This window comes from Anolis sagrei, chromosome Y (genome assembly GCF_037176765.1).
Source record: "Anolis sagrei isolate rAnoSag1 chromosome Y, rAnoSag1.mat, whole genome shotgun sequence".
NCBI classification, from domain to species: domain Eukaryota; kingdom Metazoa; phylum Chordata; class Lepidosauria; order Squamata; family Dactyloidae; genus Anolis; species Anolis sagrei.
The window spans coordinates 12,666,103-12,685,827 of NC_090035.1; the positions used below are offsets into that span (position 1 = coordinate 12,666,103).

General features: G+C 46.5%; 1 protein-coding gene across 5 annotated transcripts in view; it reads right to left on the reverse strand.

Moving 5' to 3' along the window:
- The window catches only part of LOC137095167 (voltage-dependent T-type calcium channel subunit alpha-1H-like), a 246,710-nt gene that overhangs the window by 10,304 nt on the left and 216,681 nt on the right, over positions 1–19,725 (reverse strand). For 4 of the 5 annotated variants that reach the window (XM_067461514.1, XM_067461515.1, XM_067461517.1 and 1 more), the window contains exons 26-31: positions 15,620–15,771; positions 14,565–14,674; positions 14,300–14,433; positions 12,603–12,673; positions 4,361–4,439; positions 390–511 (exon numbers count right to left, since the gene is read on the reverse strand). In XM_067461514.1, the coding sequence (XP_067317615.1) occupies positions 390–511; positions 4,361–4,439; positions 12,603–12,673; positions 14,300–14,433; positions 14,565–14,674; positions 15,620–15,771 (668 nt within the window). The remainder of the gene's footprint in view (positions 1–389; positions 512–4,360; positions 4,440–12,602; positions 12,674–14,299; positions 14,434–14,564; positions 14,675–15,619; positions 15,772–19,725) is intronic. The other variant, XM_067461516.1, reaches the window with a different exon arrangement.

Genomic DNA, 19,725 nt, shown 5'->3' on the forward strand with positions numbered 1-19,725 from the left:
TCTATCTATCTATCTATCTATCTATCTATCTTTTTGGCATTTGCAGTTACAATTACATCTGCAAATTCCATCTTCAAAGAAACAACCATCTGCTAACCCAATATATTTTTGTAGTGGCATGTCTTTCTCCTTGGCAGTTTAAAGACATGGTTCTTCAGTCTAACAGCTGAGTTACCTGTGTGCCATTACATGAATGCTTATGTAATGACACACAGGTGCTCAAAGGGTTGACTTCTAACAGGGTCATGCTTTTCTTGACATGTTTGTGGAGATTCACGTTTGCCAAATGGATGTGACATCATGTTTACCTTTTTAATACGGTTTTGATGCACTTATTTCCCATAGGTTACAGAATTTCCAATACTGTATTTGGGGAAACGTTGCCTCACCTTCATGATGCCGTTCCAGTTGTCTCCGGTCGAGACCCGGAAGAGGGTCAGGAAAGCCATCCCAAAATTGTTGAACGTGGCGTGGCGGCTGAGGCCTTCGCAAGGGTTGTCCTCACTGCAGTCTGGGGATTTGTGAGAAAAAAAGGGGGCAGGGAATGGAAATTGAAATGAGATCAAGCCTCAATTCAAAACTGACATTCCCAACTTACAAACATCCGACTTGCAAACAACTCCTAGTGAAGAATGGGGCTGAGAGAACAGGAAGAGAGGGAAACCTGCCTTAACCCTTTGAGACCCCCTTGTTAGTATTCTTACAAGAAGACGCTTCCTTCTTGGGAGGAGAGCAATGTCCAGTCTCGATAAAATAGTAAAGAGTAGAGACATCAGACTGGCAACAAAGATCCGCCTAGTCAAAGCCATGGTATTCCCTGTAGTAACCTACGGATGTGAGAGCTGGACCTTAGGGAAGGCTGAGCGAAGGAAGATCGATGCTTTTGAGCTGTGGTGTTGGAGGAAAGTGCTGAGAGTGCCTTGGACTGCGAGAAGATCCAACCAGTCCATCCTCCAGGAAATAAAGCCCGACTGCTCATTGGAGGGAAGGATACTAGAGACAAAGTTGAAGTACTTTGGCCACATCATGAGGAGACAGCAAAGCCTAGAGAAGACAATGATGCTGGGGAAAGTGGAAGGGAAAAGGAAGAGGGGCTGACCAAGGACAAGATGGATGGATGGCATCCTTGAAGTGACTGCACTGACCTTGAAGGAGCTGGGGGTGGTGACGGCCGACAGGGAGCTCTGGCGTGGACTGGTCCATGAGGTCACGAATAGTCGGAGACGACTGAACGAATGAACAACAAGCGCCGTGTCAGACAGGTAACAGCAGGAGACTCCGTATTATCTCACATTTTCATTTATCTGACGTTCTGCCGGCCCGTTTATGTCGGATAAGCAAGACTCTACTGTACTTCAAATCCTATCTGTAACTGGATTGACAAGTTATGTACCTATATGCTGATTACATGAAGATTGTGAGTAAACCAGATAGGTTACTTTTAATGAAGTCTATTGAGAGCATGGTATAGAAACAAAATGTTTTATGGGAGAGTAGATGTTTTTGGGCACTGACAAGAACACTTTTGAAGAACTGCTATATTTTGTGCATTGACATAATCTCTGTTCCTAACAGATCAGAGACGACGACAACAACAACAACAACAACAAAGATTGGTAATGACTATCGGAATGGAACTATGGAAATGATACTGGATTGTGGCCTGGACGATGAGACAACGCTGAATGGTTTTCGTAGTAATGACGATGTTTTCGTATAATGCTGGATTGTGAATTGTTTTATACTGTGTCTTGAATTTTGTGGTCCCTATGTTGTACACCGCTGTGAGTCGCCCCTGGGCTGAGAACAGCGGTATATAAGCAAAGTAAATAAATAAACAAACAACAATTTATGATTATTATTGATCGAACTGCAAAGACTCTGGCACAAGCCAGTAAAGGTGGTCCCAGTGGTGATTGGCACACTGGGTGCAGTGCCTAAAGACCTTGGCCTGCACTTAAACACAATCGGCGCTGACAAAATTACCATCTGCCAGCTGCAGAAGGCCACCTTACTGGGATCTGCACGCATTATTCGCCGATACATCACTCAGTCCTAGTCGCTTGGGAAGTGTCTGACGTATGATCCAATACAACAGCCAGCAGAGTGACCTTGTTTGCTGTGGACTCATCTTGTGTTCCAAATAATAATAATAATAATAATAATAATAATAATAATAATGAACACGCCAAACTCCTCTGGGACTTCCGGATTCAGACAGACAGAGTTTTGGAGCATAATACTCCTGATCTCACAATTCTGTTAAGAAACAAAGTATGGATCGTCGATGTCGCAATCCCAGGTGACAGCAGGATTGCAGAGAAACAACTGGAATAAGCTGACACAATATGAGGTTTTAAAGATCGAACTGCAAAGACTCTAGCACAAGCCAGTAAAGGTGGTCCCAGTGGTGATCGGCACACTGGGTATAGTGCCTAAAGACCTTGGCCTGCACTTAAACACAATCGGCGCTGACAAGATTGCCAGCTGCAGAAGGCCACCTTACTGGGATCTGCACACATTATTTGCCGATACATCACTCAGTCCTAGTCACTTGGGAAGTGTCCGACGTGTGATCCAATACAACAGCCAGCAGAGTAATCTTGTTTATTTGTATCCCACACCATCTCCCTGAAGGGACTCGGAGTGGCTAACATGGGGCTAAGTCCAAGCAATGACTATAAAGTAAAATACATACAAACCAAACTAGGTTGTCAGTCTAACAATGGAAAATCAAATTGCCTTGCAAAAATACAAGTGGATATAAACCACTGAAGAGAAGATTTTTGTTGGAGCATGTAAAAATAAGTTGGTGAATGTGTTAACTGCAAAATGCAAAGCATGAAGCTGATTGGTTGCGCTATGCCTGGGATGCTAGCTGAGCCTGGGAGTTTTGGCAACAGTTACATGTTTAGGTTTTCTGTGCAGAAGCTTGCCAAGACAAGTTAGTATATTTTCTGCTTCTGAGCTGCTGGAAGAAGATCCTTCACATGGACACCCAAGGAACATTTGAATCTCTCTCAAAGGACATTGTGTGAGTCAATGCACTCACACAATGTTGTTCTGCTTAACTGTTGGGGTTCAGCCTGATCCTGATCTGTGTGAACCGGATTCTCTGATAGTTTTTCCAACTGAGCAAGCTCTCCCTGACAGTGTGGAATCTGTTGTTGATGCTGAGGTCAGTGGCGAAGAAAATGAAACTGAACAGCTGGAGGAAAATGTTTTGGAAGCTAGCCGTGATATCTCTCCACCTGGGTTTTTTAATGAGGACCGAAGAGAACAGATAGTTAGAGACAGAAATGTTTCACAGTTTCTACGAAGGTCAAATCGTTTACAGGAGAGACAGGCCCAGGCTTTAAAGTCTTCTTTGGTTTAAGGGGCCTCCTGCTGGGTGTCTCTTTAGATCAAGCAACGTTTGGGACTGTGGCTGTGCCTTGGCAGAATTCCTGTGTTCCATGGCCGGTAATCCCAGAGGCTTCTAGTTTTCAAGTTCATGGTTAGCGAGAGGCTAACAGGTTCCTGGTTCTTGTATTGTGGCTTTTGGAATTTTGCTCAGGTTCAGAGATTCTACTGACTGCTGTGTTTCTATTGTGGCTTTTTGACTTTGCATTTACCTTTCTTTTGTAACCAATTTTTCATCAATAAACAAGGATTGTTTTTCCTACAGTCCAGTGTGGTGGATTTAATCTTATGGTCTCGTTTCTTGGTCTGGGATGCAACATTAACAAAGAGTAAACACCTTATTCTTTACTGATCATCTGCGTGGCATATCTTTTCTCTAGCAAGACAGTGTGTGGATTGGTAAAGAAAGACGTGAACTACGCGTGATTTTTATTCCACCACAGATTTTACTCAAATAAGTTTTTTTGGCTCTTCCCTGAAAGATCATACTTTTCCAAAAGGTTATGATTTTCAAATGGATGTGAATGCCATTTTTCTCCAAAAGGTTACAATCTTTAAAAGGTCATGCCTTTCCAAAAGGACTAGATGACCTTTGGGATCCCCATCTAGGTCTATAATTGTATGAATCCATGGAAATATCTCATTGCTACGTCCCTCTCAGTCCCATGATCCCTTGACACCCGCTTTTCAGCCTCAAAGGCACACTTCTCAAATGGCTGTCCGTTCCCATTTTGGATTGCTGTTCCCAGTATCCCTTGAAGGCCACGCCAGCTGGCCGATTCAGGGCTCTTTAGTCTTTCCAAAGGGAACCTTTCCAAGGCCTGAGCTCTCTTCCCATCTTGAGATGTCCTTCCTGCCAAGATGGGGGATTAGCAAAGGCATCTGTCACTGCGGCCGGAAGAAAGGAAATGAAAGGAGAAAAAGAGAGAGAAGGAGGAGAAGGAGGAGGAGGGCTCACCTAGCTTCCCAAACAGCTCCACTCCCAGCGCGGCGTAGATGAAGAAGAGGAGCATGAACAGCAAGCCAAGGTTCCCTACCTAATAAAAACAAAAGGAAGAGGGAGAATTAGGTCACATGGATTCATGCCAATAGAGAGATGTCTACATTCAGAAACAAGTGTGAAAATATGTTTGTGTGCATGTATGTTTGTGAGCGATTTCTGAGACAGCTCCCACTTCCGGAGAGCCCTGTGACTCACATCGACAACGGATTTCGACCAAGCTTGACACACTCATCCCCATGAGCAACAGAAACAATTGGCAGGTTTTGGAGGGAAATGACCTTAATTTTGGGAGTTATAGTTCAGCATATCCAGAGAGTGGTCTGAACTAACTGATATTGGATCTGGACCAAACTTGGCACACAGTCCCAATATGGTCAACTTTGAATGCTGGTGGGGTATGCGGGGAACTGTCCTTTATTTTGGGAGTTATAGTTCACATCCAGAGAGCACTGTGAACCCAACTGACGATGGATCTGGACCAAACCTGGCACACATACCCAACATGGCTAATTTCAAATACTGGCAGGGTTTGTGTGTGTGTGTGTGTGGGGGGGGGGCGGGGGGGACGGGGACGGGGGACGGGACTGACTCACGAGGTCAGGAGTTATAGTTCACTGCATCCAGAGAGCACTGTGAGCCCAACCAACAATAGATCTGGACCAAATCTGGTACACAGACCTGACATGGCTAATTTCAAATACTGGCAGGGTTTGTGTGTGTGTGTGTGTGTGGGGGGGGGGGGGACGGGGACTGACCCACAAGTTCGGGAGTTATAGTTCACCACATCCAGAGGGCATTGTGAGCCCAACCAACAATGGATCTGGACCAAACCTGGCACACAGAACCAACACAACCAACTTAAAGTACTGACTGGGTTTGGGAGGGATTGACCCACAAGGCCAGGAGTTATAGTTCACCCACATCAAGAATCAAACCAACAATGAATCTGAACCAAACCTGGCACACAGACCCAACATGGTTAACGTTGAATACTGGTTGGGGCTTTTCTTTGGGGTTGGGGGATTGACCCATAAGGTTGGGAGTTATAGTTCACCCGCATCCAGAGAGCACTGTGAGCTGAACCAATGATGGATCTGGACCAAACTTGGCACACAGACCCAACAGGACCACTTTAGTACTGACTGGGTTTGGGAGATATTGACCCACAAGGTTGGGAGTTATAGTTCACCTGCATCAAGAATCCAATCAACAATTAATCTGAACCAAACCTGGCACACAAACCCAACATGGCTAAATTTGAATACTGACAAAGGGTTTTTTTGGGGGGGAGGGGGGGTTGACCCATGAGGTCGGGAGTTATAGTTCACCCACATCCAGAGAGCTGAACCGATGATGGATCTGGACCAAACCTGGCACAAAGACCCAACAGGATCAACTTAGTACTGACTGGGTTTGCAAGGAATTCACAAAATCTGTGTTTTTTTTAATCTGTGTGTTTGTTCTGTTCTGTTAGAATTGTAACACAATGGTATGGTTGCTGATGACACGATAAATAAATAAACCCATGAGGTTGGGAGTTATAGTTCACCCACATCAAGAACCCAACCGACAATGAATCTGGACCAAACCTGGCACACAGACCCAACAGGACAAACTTTGAATGCTGGCAGAGTTTGGGGGGAGAAAAGAACCCATGAGTTTGGGATCTGTAGTTCACTCACAACCAAACAGCATTGTGATGAGTGATCTAGACCAAACTTGGCACAAATACCCATCATGGCCATCTTAACATACTTGTTAGGTTTGATGGGGAGGGGGGAGGGATTTACTTGATGATGGAAGTTGTAGTTCACCTACAATCACAGAGCATTGTGAACCCTACCGACGAAGGGAGCCTATGTGCATGCTACTACCAAAGAGCCATATGGGGGCAATTATGAAAATGCAAAACCAAACAAACACAATGTCTGTCTAACAAGCAGCATTAGAGAATCCCTAAACCAGGCATCGCAAGTGTACAATAAGAGCCATTGGATGGAGGAGTCAATTGGCAAGGGGTCCACAAACTCCCTTACTGCAACAGGTTTGGGAGTTATAGTTCACCCACATCCAGATTGCTGGTCTGTTTCCAGGCTCAATTCCAAGCCCTGGAGGTGACCTATACATCTCAATGTAGGCGTTACTCTATCACAGAGACTTCTCATCTCTTGCTTGCTGCCCTTGAGTGACTGAATAAATCTGCAAATGGACAGCCTTTGGGAAATGAGGGAGGAGGAGGAAACATTGCGGCGCATGGCTTTGCGCACTGAATCGTTAACATCGGCAAGAGGATTTTCTTCCCAACCGAGATGGGCCAAGTTACGCTAGAAATCCACCTCGGATGCCGCTGTGTACATTCAACGCTTGGGCAAATACAGCAAGCAATGGAAAAGTCCTCCAGAGAAAATCCTGCATAAATTATGCAAAGTCAACGCACTCCCAGATTTGCATAGCAAGCTGTGTTGGCTTTTCATGGTTTTCACCTTCATCTCCCTCTTGGAAAAGGACTGACGGTCTATGAACATTCATGGACTTTTGGAATAATAATAATAATAATAATAATAATAATAATAATAATATAACATTGCAATAATCAATTTGGTTGCGGTTACTAGAGTTAGTACATTCAACTTGGCTGGATGTGGTGCAAGAATTGCAAAACGGATGCACATTTGTGTCTTGCAGAGCTTTCCAAACTTTCCATCTTGGGGACATGTTTTTGAGGCATGCATCCTTTCATGACACGGTAAACAGTTTCACTAGCAAACTGGAAAATAAGCCAATCCCTTATTAAGAGTTCCAAGCAATACATAATACATATAATATATCTATATATATAAATTTGTTAGGGGCATCCAACGGAGAAACAAAACTCAAAACCCCCCCAACGAAACTTAACCAAAATTCCCATGCCCATAACACAACCCACAAGGTACAAACATATCTACTCAAAATGAAAAACAACACAACAACACACTCACAAAACGGCAAAAGAACAAAACTCAAAAATCCCCCAACGAAACTTAACCAAAATTCCCATGCCCATAACACAACCCACAAGGTACAAACATATCTACTCAAAATGAAAAACAACACAACAACACACTCAAAACGGCAAAAAAACTCAAAAAAACCCCAATGAAACTTAACCAAAATTCCCATGCCCATAACACAACCCACAAGGTACAAACATATCTACTCAAAATGAAAAACAACACAACAACACACTCACAAAACGGCAAAACAACTGAGCATGCGCATTGGCGCCCAGCCGCAAGTTCCCTGGCGCGCGCACATGGCCTTCCGGCCAACGTTCCCTTTGCGGAAACCATGCCCACTCCAAGCCCCGCCGCACCGCTTCCCGCACACACACACACCCTGCCGCACACACACACGCAACCCCACACTCAATCACTCCCCCCGCTGCTGCACGCACACACGCAACCCCACTCCCCCCGTCGCCGCACACACACACGCAACCCCACGCTCCATCACTCCCCCCGCCGCCGCACGCACACACGCATCCCCACTCCCCCCGCCGCCGCACACACACACGCAACCCCACGCTCCATCACTCCCCCCGCCACCGCATACACACACGCAACCCCACGCTCCATCACTCCCCCGCCCCAATCTTACCTCCTTTTACTTCACGCCACCTCCAAACCCCACCCCGCCCCTTCCCGCCCTGTCAAAATCTAGGAAAGACAGGAAGGAAGGAAAGAAGGATGAAAGAGAAAGGGAGGTAAAGAAAAAGGGGGAAGGAAGGAAAGTTAGAGAAAGAAAGAAGAGGAAAAGGAAAGAAAAGGAAAGATGGAAGGAAAGAAAAGAGAGACAGCAGAAAAGAAAGAAAAAGGGGGAAGGAAGGAAAGAGACAGAGAAAGAAGAGGAGAAGGAAAGATGGGAGGGAAGGAAGGAAGGAGGGAAAGAAGGAGAGAAAGAGGGAAGATTGGCCACAGCAACACGTGGCGGGTAAAGGTTGTTATTTCTATTATTATTATTATTATGCTATTGTTTCTATGAGACCCTGGGGGAATGGGAGAGGTGTCAGGTCCCAGAGGCAATGCATTGCATTATTGTTATTGTTATGATGGTGGTAAAATAAAAGGAAATAAAAAGTGAAAGAAGGAAGCAAACAGGGAGGGAAGAAAGGCAAAGGAAGAAAGGAGGAGGGAATGAAGGAAAGAGAGAAGGATGAAACCAAGTAGTGAAAGAAGGAAAGAAAGAAAGAAGTAGAGAAGGAAGAAAGGAGAGAAAGGGGAGGAAAAGGGGGAAGGAATAGGTAGGGACCTCTCTTTCATAATAGTCCAGATATCTACCTCAACTTTGATAAGTTTTACTATAGGCCACAGCAACGCGTGGCAGGGCACAGCTAGTGCATTATATATACGTTTCATATAACCTTCACTATATAAATGAAGTCTGGAAATTTCTGTACTTCTACAGGGATTATACCTCTCAGGAGGTTTTTGAACAGATAGCCATCCAGGGGGCTTTGATCGTGCTTTTATTGCCTGTCTGAAGGAGGTTGGACTAGATGCCCTTTGGGGGTCCCTCCCAACTCTAGTCAAGTATAGACTGTCTGGGAGCCCAGTGGAACCTCCTTCTCTGAAGATTTTTAAATGGAGGCTGGATGGTCATCCAGAGGTGCTTTGACTGTGTCTTTCTGCCTGGCTGAAGGGGTGAGACTAGATGTCCTTTGGGGGTCTCTTCCAGTGGAGTCTCCTTCTCTGGAGGAGTTTGAACTGAGGCTGGATGACTGTCTGTTGGGAGGGCTTTGACTGTGCCCTCCTGCCTGGCTGAAGGGGTGAGTCTAGATGTCCTTTGGGGGTCTCTTCCAGTGGGGTCTCTGGAGGAATCATAGAATCATAGAATCAAAGAGTTGGAAGAGACCTCATGGGCCATCCAGTCCAACCCCTTTCTGCCAAGAAGCAGGAATATTGCATTCAAATCACCCCTGACAGATGGCCATCCAGCCTCTGTTTAAAAGCCTCCAAAGAAGGAGCCTCCACCACACTCCGGGGCAGAGAGTTCCACTGCTTAATGCAGTGGTTCTCAACCTGGGGTCCCCAGATGTTTTTGGCCTTCAACTCCCAGAAATCCTAACAGCTGGTAAACTGGCAGGGATTTCTGGGAGTTGTAGGCCAAAAACATCTGGGGACCCCAGGTTGAGAACCACTGGCTTAATGGCTCTCACAGTCAGGAAGTTCTTCCTCATGTTCAGAAGGAAGTTTGAACTGAGGCTAGATGACTGTCTGTTGGGAGGGTTTTGACTGTGCCTTCCTGTCTGGCTGAAGAGGTGAGACTAGATGTCCTTTTGGGGTCTCTTCCAGTGGAGTCTCCTTCTCTGGAGGTGTTTGAACTGAGGCTGGATTACTGTCTGTTGGGAGGGCTTTGACTGTGTCTTCCTGCCTGGCTGAAGGGGTGAGACTAGATGTCCTTTGGGGGTCTTTTCCAGTGGAGTCTCCTTTTCTGGAGGTGTTTGAACTGAGGCTGGATGACTGTCTGTTGGGAGGACTTTGACTGTGTCTTCCTGCCTGACTGAAGGGGTGAGACTAGATGTCCTTTGGGGGTCTTTTCCAGTGGAGTCTCCTTCTCTGGAGGAGCTTGAACTGAGGCTGGATGACTGTCTGTTGGGAGGGCTTTGACTGTGCCTTCCTGCCTGGCTGAAGAGGTGAGACTAGATGTCCTTTGGGGTCTCTTCCAGTGGAGTCTCCTTCTCTGGAGGTGTTTGGACTGTCTGTTGGGAGGGCTTTAACTGTGCCTTCCTGCCTAGCTGAAGGGGTGAGACTAGATGTCCTTTGGGGGTCTCTTCCAGTGGAGCCTACTTCTCTGGAGGTGTTTGAACTGAGGCTGGATGACTGTCTGTTGGGAGGGCTTTGACTGTGCCTTCCTGCCTGGCTGAAGGGGTGAGACTAGATGTCCTTTGGGGGGTCTCTTCCAGTGGAGCCTCCTTCTCTGGAGGTGTTTGAACTGAGGCTGGATGACTATTTGTTGGGAGGGCTTTGACTGTGTCTTCCTGCCTGGCTGAAGGGGTGAGACTAGATGTCTTTTGGGGGTCTCTTCCAGTGGAGTCTCCTTCTCTGGAGGTGTTTGAACTGAGGCTGGATGACTATTTGTTGGGAGGGCTTTGACTGTGTCTTCCTGCCTGGCTGAAGGGGTGAGACTAGATGTCTTTTGGGGGGTCTCTTCCAGTGGAGTCTCCTTCTCTGGAGGTGTTTGAACTGAGGCTGGATGACTATTTGTTGGGAGGGCTTTGACTGTGTCTTCCTGCCTGGCTGAAGGGGTGAGACTAGATGTCTTTTGGGGGTCTCTTCCAGTGGAGTCTCCTTCTCTGGAGGTGTTTGAACTGAGGCTGGATGACTATTTGTTGGGAGGGCTTTGACTGTGTCTTCCTGCCTGGCTGAAGGGGTGAGACTAGATGTCTTTTGGGGGTCTCTTCCAGTGGAGTCTCCTTCTCTGGAGGTGTTTGAACTGAGGCTGGATGACTATTTGTTGGGAGGGCTTTGACTGTGTCTTCCTGCCTGGCTGAAGGGGTGAGACTAGATGTCTTTTGGGGGGTCTCTTCCAGTGGAGTCTCCTTCTCTGGAGGTGTTTGAACTGAGGCTGGATGACTATTTGTTGGGAGGGCTTTGACTGTGTCTTCCTGCCTGGCTGAAGGGGTGAGACTAGATGTCTTTTGGGGGGTCTCTTCCAGTGGAGTCTCCTTCTCTGGAGGTGTTTGAACTGAGGCTGGATGACTATTTGTTGGGAGGGCTTTGACTGTGTCTTCCTGCCTGGCTGAAGGGGTGAGACTAGATGTCTTTTGGGGGGTCTCTTCCAGTGGAGTCTCCTTCTCTGGAGGTGTTTGAACTGAGGCTGGATGACTATTTGTTGGGAGGGCTTTGACTGTGTCTTCCTGCCTGGCTGAAGGGGTGAGACTAGATGTCTTTTGGGGGGTCTCTTCCAGTGGAGTCTCCTTCTCTGGAGGTGTTTGAACTGAGGCTGGATGACTATTTGTTGGGAGGGCTTTGACTGTGTCTTCCTGCCTGGCTGAAGGGGTGAGACTAGATGTCTTTTGGGGGGTCTCTTCCAGTGGAGTCTCCTTCTCTGGAGGTGTTTGAACTGAGGCTGGATGACTATTTGTTGGGAGGGCTTTGACTGTGTCTTCCTGCCTGGCTGAAGGGGTGAGACTAGATGTCTTTTGGGGGTCTCTTCCAGTGGAGTCTCCTTCTCTGGAGGTGTTTGAACTGAGGCTGGATGACTATTTGTTGGGAGGGCTTTGACTGTGTCTTCCTGCCTGGCTGAAGGGGTGAGACTAGATGTCTTTTGGGGGGTCTCTTCCAGTGGAGTCTCCTTCTCTGGAGGTGTTTGAACTGAGGCTGGATGACTATTTGTTGGGAGGGCTTTGACTGTGTCTTCCTGCCTGGCTGAAGGGGTGAGACTAGATGTCTTTTGGGGGTCTCTTCCAGTGGAGTCTCCTTCTCTGGAGGTGTTTGAACTGAGGCTGGATGACTATTTGTTGGGAGGGCTTTGACTGTGTCTTCCTGCCTGGCTGAAGGGGTGAGACTAGATGTCTTTTGGGGGTCTCTTCCAGTGGAGTCTCCTTCTCTGGAGGAGCTTGAACTGAGGCTGGATGACTGTCTGTTGGGAGGGCTTTGACTGTGCCTTTCTTCCTTGCTGAAAGGGTGAGACTACCCCTGGCGATGCGTAGCACACGCAGGATGCGGATAATGGTGGGGTTGATGGGCAGTGCTGTATTCATCTCAATGTCCTTTGGGGTCTCTTCCAGTGGGGTCTGGAGGTGTTTGAATTGAGGCCAAATGACTGTCTGTTGGGAGGGCTTTGACTGTGTCTTCCTGCCTGGCTGAGGGGGGTTGGACTGGATGCCCTTTGAGGGCCTCTTCCTCCTCCTCCTGACACACAGTTTGGTCTAGTGTAGGGATGGACAAACTTTGACCCTCTGGGTGTTCTGGACTTCAACTCCCATAATTCCAGCCTCAAGCCCTTTCCTTTTCTTAAGTGGCTGAGGGCGAAAAGGAAAGGGCCTGAAGCTGTTAGGAATTGTAGAAGTCCGAAACTTCGGAGGGCCAAAGTTTGCCCATGCCTGTGCACTAGTGTATTCTTGGTATTGCTTCTCCACTTGAGGTTTTCCCTACGAGAGGCAGGTGTTCTTTGTTCCATTGAAAGTAACAGCTCACCTGAGGCCCCGACTTACCTGAGGGAGGGCTTGGACCACGGTGTCCAGCAGGGCCCGCATCCCGGTGGCCATTTTGAGCAGCTTCAGCACTGCAAAGCAAAGACAAGCCCCCATCAGACCACCACAGAGCCCTCCACACCAGGGAGCAGCTTCCTTTCCGTGCAAGGGACCTCCCCGCACACCTTGAAGCCTGCAAAAGTGGCTGGTTGGCCAAAGGATGCAGCCCTGATTGCCAGGAATGGGGCCCCTTTATTCTGGCAATGGGCAGTTGTCCTTTGGGTCAGAAACCACCTGCCAATCATGTTTTGCACACCCTCTTCCCTTGCCTTGTCCTTTGCTCTCCCATCTCCTTCCTTCTGCCATTTCTTCATTGACCCTCGTTAGATCTCTGTTTCCTTAAACCCCTCCCTTGTTTGTCTCCCTTTCTTTCTGTTCTCCCTCCCTCCTTTCTCTCTTTCCTTCCTTCCTCCTCTCATTCTTTCCTTTTCTTCCTCTCATTCCTTCCTTCCTTCTCTCTTTCATTCCTTCTTTCCTTTTCTTCTTTCTCTCATTCTTTCCTTTTCTTCCTCTCCTTCCTTCCTTCCTCCCTTCTCTCTTTCATTCCTTCTTTCCTTTTCTTCTTTCTCTCATTCTTTCCTTTTCTTCCTCTCCTTCCTTCCTTCCTTCCTTCCTTCCTTCCTTCCTTCCTTCTCTCTTTCATTCCTTTTTTCCTTTTCTTCTTTCTCTCATTCTTTCCTTTTCTTCCTCTCCTTCCTTCCTTCTCTCTTTCATTCCTTCTTTCCTTTTCTTCTTTCTCTCCTCCTTTCTCATTCTTTCCTTTTCTCATTCCTCCCTCATTTCCCTTTTATTTCTTTCCTTTGCTTTCTCTCCTTCCGCCCTTCACTCCCTCCTATGCTCTCTCTTTCTTTCTTTTTTTCTTCCCTCCCTCCCTCCTTTACCTCCTTCTCTCTCATTCTTTCTTTTTCTCTCTTTTCCTTCCCACCAGTGCCCTTCTCTTTCCTCCCTCCTTCTTTCCGTCCTCTCTTCTTTTTACTCTCCTCTCATTATTTTCTTTCTCCTTCCTCCCTTCCCTTCCTCCTACACCTTTCTCTCTTTCACCTTTTCTTTCTCTCTTCTTTTCCTCTTCCTTTCCTTTCCTTTCTCTCCTTCCCTCTCTCCTATGCCCTTCTTTCCTTCCTTCTTTCCTCCCTCCCTTCTTTGCCTCTTCTATCTTATTCTTTCTTTCTCTTTTACCTCCCACCTATGCCCTTCTTTCTTCTTCCTTCCTTCCTTCCTTCCTTCCTTCCTTCCTTCCTTCCATCCATCCTTCCTCCCTCATCTTCTTTCTCCTTTCCTCTCATTCTTTACTTTTCTCTTTCCTTTCTTCCCTCCCTCTTACACTCTTTTCTCTCTCCTTCCTTTTTTCTTTCCCTACTCCCTTCTTTCCTTTCCCTCCTTCTGCCCTTCCCCCCTCCTATACTCTTCTCTCTCCTTCCTTCTTTCCTTCTTTTTTCCTTCTTTCTTTTTTTCTCTCTCTTCCCTCCCCCCTACACCCTTCTCACTCTTTGCTCCCTCCCTCTCTTTTTTCCTTTCACCTCTCTCAATTATTTCCTTCTCTCCCCCTCCTTCCTCTCTTTCCTTCCTCCTATGCCCTTCTCCTTCCTTCCTTCCTTCCTTCCTTCCTTCCTTCCTTCCTTCCTTCCTTCCTTCCTCTGTCCAGTCCTGCCCTGGCTCACCCCTGGCGATGCGCAGCACACGCATGATGCGGATGATGGTGGGGTTGATGGGCAGTGCTGCATTCATCTCGATCTCCTCCAAGGTGATGCCCATGATGGACAAGAGGACGATGGCCAGGTCCAGCTGGTTCCACCTAAAGAAGGGGAAGAAGCCAAGAGCCGGTTTGCAGAACGAAAGGCAGAGGGATCCAGAGGGATCTCATGGCCCCAAAAGCTCCATTTTTGTGAATGGAGCAGAAATCTTTGAAGTCTTTGCACATCCCACCTGTCTTTGAAAAATCTCCGAAACCCAAATGCGACCAGTTTCAGCACGGCTTCGATCACAAACACGATGGTGAAGACATAGTTGCAGTACTTCAAGGCTTCGTCCAGCGACTGCAAGGAAAGAAACAAAGGATATCTCAAGTATGATAGAAGGCTTTCATGGCCAGAATCACTGGTTTGCTGTGAGTTTTTAGGGCTGTATTGCCATGTTCCAGAAGCATTCTCTCCTTATGTTTCACCCACATCTATGGCAGGCATTCTCAGAGTTTGTGGGGTCTGTTGGAAACTAGGCAATTGGGGTGCATATATCTGTGGAATGATGTCCAGGGTGGGAGAAAGAACAGTTCAGCAGTGGAACTCTCTGCCCCGGAGTCTGGTGGAGGCCCCTTCTTTGGAGGCTTTTAAACAGAGGCTGGATGGCCATCTGTCAGGAGTGCTTTGAATGCAATATTCCTGCTTCTTGGTAGGGGGTTGGACTGGATGGCCCATGAGGTCTATTCCAACTCTAGGATTCTATGATTCTTGTCTACTTGAGGCAAATGTGAATGTTGCAACTGGCCACCTTGATTAGCATTGAATAGCCTCGCAGCTTCAAAGTCTGGCTGCTTCCTGTTTGGGGGAATCCTTTGTTGGGAGGTGTTAGCTGGCCCTGACCGTTTCCTATCTAGAATTCCCCTGTTTTCTGAGTGATGTTCTTTATTTACTGTCCTGATTTTAGAGTTTTTTAAAATACTGGAAGCCAGATGTTGTTCATTTTCATGATTTTCCCCTTTCTGTTGAAATTGTCCACATGCTTGTGGGTTTCAATGGCTTCTCTGTGTAGTTTGAAATGTTAGTTGTTAGAGTGGTCCAGCATTTCTGTCTTCTCAAGGAATATACTATGCTCAGGTGGGTTCATCAAGAGTACACAACCTCTGAGGATGCCTGCCATAAATGCAGGTGAAACGTCAGGAGAGAATGCTTCAGGAACATGGCCACACAGCTTGGAAAACTCACAGCAACCCCGACAAGAGTACTGCATATTTAATAAAGAGGGAATCGAACCCAGGGCTGTACCTTGGGTTGGTTGAAGTGCTCCATGGACATGGTGATGACGTTGACGCCGATGATGAAGGTGATGAAGAGGTCCAGGTAGTGGCTGGTGCAAAGCGTGTGGATGTACCTCCGGACGGGTGAGTAGTCGGCATAGTATGGCCGTCTCTGAGCTTCTGGGAAGAAAGGGGGGTGAAGACACAGTCGTTAAGAGCCTCTCCCAAAACTCAAGGGGCAATGCATGCTGCAAAGGGGGTACCTTGTGGTCATCTAGCAGGTCCCTTTCTGGCAACTGGTTCAGAAAGGTACGAAACTGTATATGGAAGGAAGATAGGAAGAAATGTGGATGATATATGGAGCCACTATGCGTCTCCAATGGGGTGACCCTATCACGGCATTTCCTTGGGCTGAGAGAGTGTGACTCACCCAAGGTCACCCACTAGGTTTCTATGGCTAAGCACAAGAAAAATACAGATAGGTCTCGAGATAAGAGTCGCCTTTCATTCTCCATTCCTTAGCCTTGGCCTTTGAAATATTTCTTTCCAGCCAAAGTTTTCTTGGCAAGCCCTTCGGCTGGGGCCAAAGGCAAACGGATCAGAATGTACAGGCAGAAACCATCACTGTCGGATCACAAGGAAAACACAGCGGCTGGGACCTCGGCAGGGATTCTCTTCTCTCTCCTCTCCTCCCTGGATGCCTGCAAAAGGACATCTTCACAATGCCTTCTGACCGGGTCACTCCATGTTCCTCTTAGGCCTGCCCTCCAGAGAGAGAAAACAAACAGCAAACGCTGCTCTTTTCTGCCCTTTGGAATCAGAGCCCTGGAAATCTGCTCAGAGTTGACACACAATCTTTGAGCTAATTCTACAGATCTGTCTGTTGATTTCTTTCATATCCACCTGCCCTCTCTCTCTCTCTCTCTCTCTCTCTCATCTTCTACTCTCTATCAATTGCTCTATCCATCCATCCATCTTATTCTTTTCTCTCTCTTCTATCATCGTCTCTATCTATCTGTCTATCTTCCTCTATCTCCTATCATCTGCTCTCTCTCTCTCTCTAATGATCTATCTTCTCTCTCTCTTCTCTTCTATCTATCTAACTATCTATCTACTCTCTTCTATTGATCTATTTATATATCTCTAATCTCTCTCCCAAATCATCAGCTCTATCTATCTGTCTGTCTGACTTCTCTCTCTTTTCTATCATCTGCTCCATCCATCCATCCACCCATCCATCCTATCTTTCTCTTTCTCTTCTATCATCGGATCTGTCTGTCTATCTATCTATCTATCTATCTATCTATCTATCTATCTATCTTCTACTCTCTACCATCTGCTCTATCTATCTATCTATCTAGCTAGCTAGCTAGCTAGCTAGCTAGCTAGCTATCTACTCTCTTCTATTGATTTATTGATATGTTTCTCTTCTCTCTTCCATCATCTGCTCTATCTATCTATCTATCTATCTATCTATCTATCTATCTATCTAATCTATCTTCTCCTCTCTCTTCTATCATATGCTCTAGCTATCTATCCTCTTCCATTGCTCTATTGATCCCTCTCCCTTCTCTCTCCTATCATGTGCTCCATCTATCTTCTCTCTCTCCTATCTGCTCTATCTTTTTCTCTCAACTATCATCCGCTCCGTTTACTCTTTCTCTTTCTTCTGTCTGTTCTATCTACCTCTATCCATTTTGTTTCCTTGTCTATCAACATCTATCTATCTTGTTTCGTCCACACACTCCTATTATCTATCTACTATCTGTTTCTCTCTCTCTCTTGCCTATCATCTATTTATTATTTAGTAGTAGTAGCAGCTACTACTAAATAGTAGTGGAGTACTACTCTTTTGTAGAGAGAAAAAGCAGGGTATAAAAATATAAACAACATCTATCTATCTCTCTATATCTCTCTGCCTATTTATCTACATCATCATCTATCCATTTCTATCTACTCTGTCTCTTTCTCAGTCATCTATCCATCCATAAACCCATCCATCTAGTTTTTCTGATGTATTTCTCTCTAGTCTGTCCTATCTCTATCCATTCTGTCTCTTTCTCTGCCATCTCTCTCTCTCTCTCTCTCTCTTTCTCTCTCTCCTGTTCTATCATTAGCCATTCTTTCTCAATCTTCTCCAAGATCATCTCCAACCACGCACCCATCTATCCAATCATTTTGCGCTATCTCTTTCTCTCTCATTTCTCTTTCTTTATCTATCTATCATCTATCTATCTATCTATCTATCTATCTATCTATCATCTATCTATCTATCTATCTATCTATCTATCTATCTATCTATCTATCTATCTATCCTGTCTCTATTTCTGTCCTCCAGGCTATTGGTATGGACTGGGGTTTGGAAGCATCTGACATACTAAGCATGGAGACGAAAGCAGGATGAGGGAACCTCTCCAGATGCCTTCAGAAAGGATTTGGAGATACTGAGGAGAAGGACACCTTACGGACACAAACACCAGCACCACAACGGCTTTGAAAGTCACATGCAACACACAAATCATGCTATTTCCCCACAACGTCCATTAGAAGAGATGCGACTCATGCACCAGGAAAGGAGGACAATGCACAGGGTGGAGGTTGTTTGCGCAGTTCGGGGAAAACTGAATTTAATTCCACTCTTGCATGGAAACATGGCACAAGGCCATTGAAGTCAATGCGTGTGTGGTTTGACAAAGGCACGGATAAGACACATCAGGACTATGGGCTGTGTGCGCATATGCTAGATGACCCCCTCTTTCCCTTTGTGTGCCACAACTTGAAACATGTAGGACTCCACACATGGTGGACACTTGACTACTACGGTCACTGCTTTTGCACATGAACGGATACTACTTTGCACCTAAACTACTCATCCCATATGTTGTGTTGCATGGATTGCACAGAGAGGACATGAACATATATGCAACCAAGAGCAAAGTACATTCCACCAAAGCTTGGAGAAGTTCATTTGGGGGACAACTGCTCCCAGAACCACTTTAGTTGTGCATTGGGAGACATCTTGCATCGTGGGCTGTGGTGCATTGCTGCAATTCACATCAGCACCACGGTGAGTTTTCTGGGCTGTATGGCCTTGTTCCAGAAGCATTCTCTCCTGATGTTTCTCCCACATCTATGGCAGGCATCCTCAGAGGTTGTGAGGTCTGTTGGAAACTCTGCAAGTGGGGTTCTTTCTTCCACCCTGGACATAATTCCACAGATATATAAACCCCACTTGCCTCGTTTCTAATAGACCTCACAACCTCTGAGGATGTCTGCCATAGATGTGGGTGAAACGTCAAGAGAGAATGCTTCTGGAACATGGCCATACAGCCCAGAAAACTCACAGCAACCCATTGGTGCCATTGGCTTCAATGGCTTTTTTATGGGCAGGAAAGGTGAGCAAACATGGCTCCTCTTGGGTGAAGATCTCTAACCAAGAAGAAAGCAACCTCCAAGTGGTTCAGTCTTGGTTGATCTTTCCAATTCTCATTCTTTAGAGTTGGAATCATGTTTCCAAAAATGTTGACCGACTCTTTCAACCCTTTTCCATCATCGTAATTCCTATCTCCATCCTCTCCCTTCCTCACCAAAATGCCAAATGTTGCAGGGCTCATTTTTGGGGAGTCAGGAGTGACATGAGAAACTGCAAGTCACTTCTGGTGTGAGAGAATTGGCGATTTGATGTTTTTATCATCCTTGTGGGAGGCTTCTCTCATGTCCCCATATGAGAAGCTGGAGCTGATTTTTGGGGGCAAACCATAGACATGGTTTGTGCCATGGAGACATATGCACCTGCATACAAACAAAAGCACACAGACAAACCACAGCTCTCCTACAAGGAAAACAGAGCACGGCGGGCACCCTTCCTATCTTTCTGAGTCTGACAGCCATTTCTTCTCCCTTGACAAACCATTCCACCCACAGACTTTCTGATGGAGAAGATGGTCATTTCTGAAGTGGGATTTGGCATCCCTATCCGGTGGGATGGCAAGGTTATAAATGCAAAAACCAACCAGGGAGTAGAGTAGTGGGCAACCAAGGTCTGTCCACTTTTGTCTCCTTGTTTGGGTCTAGGTCTTGGAAAGATGTGTCCAGGAGGGGCTTACCTTTGCCTTGCCCTGAGGCTGAGAGAGT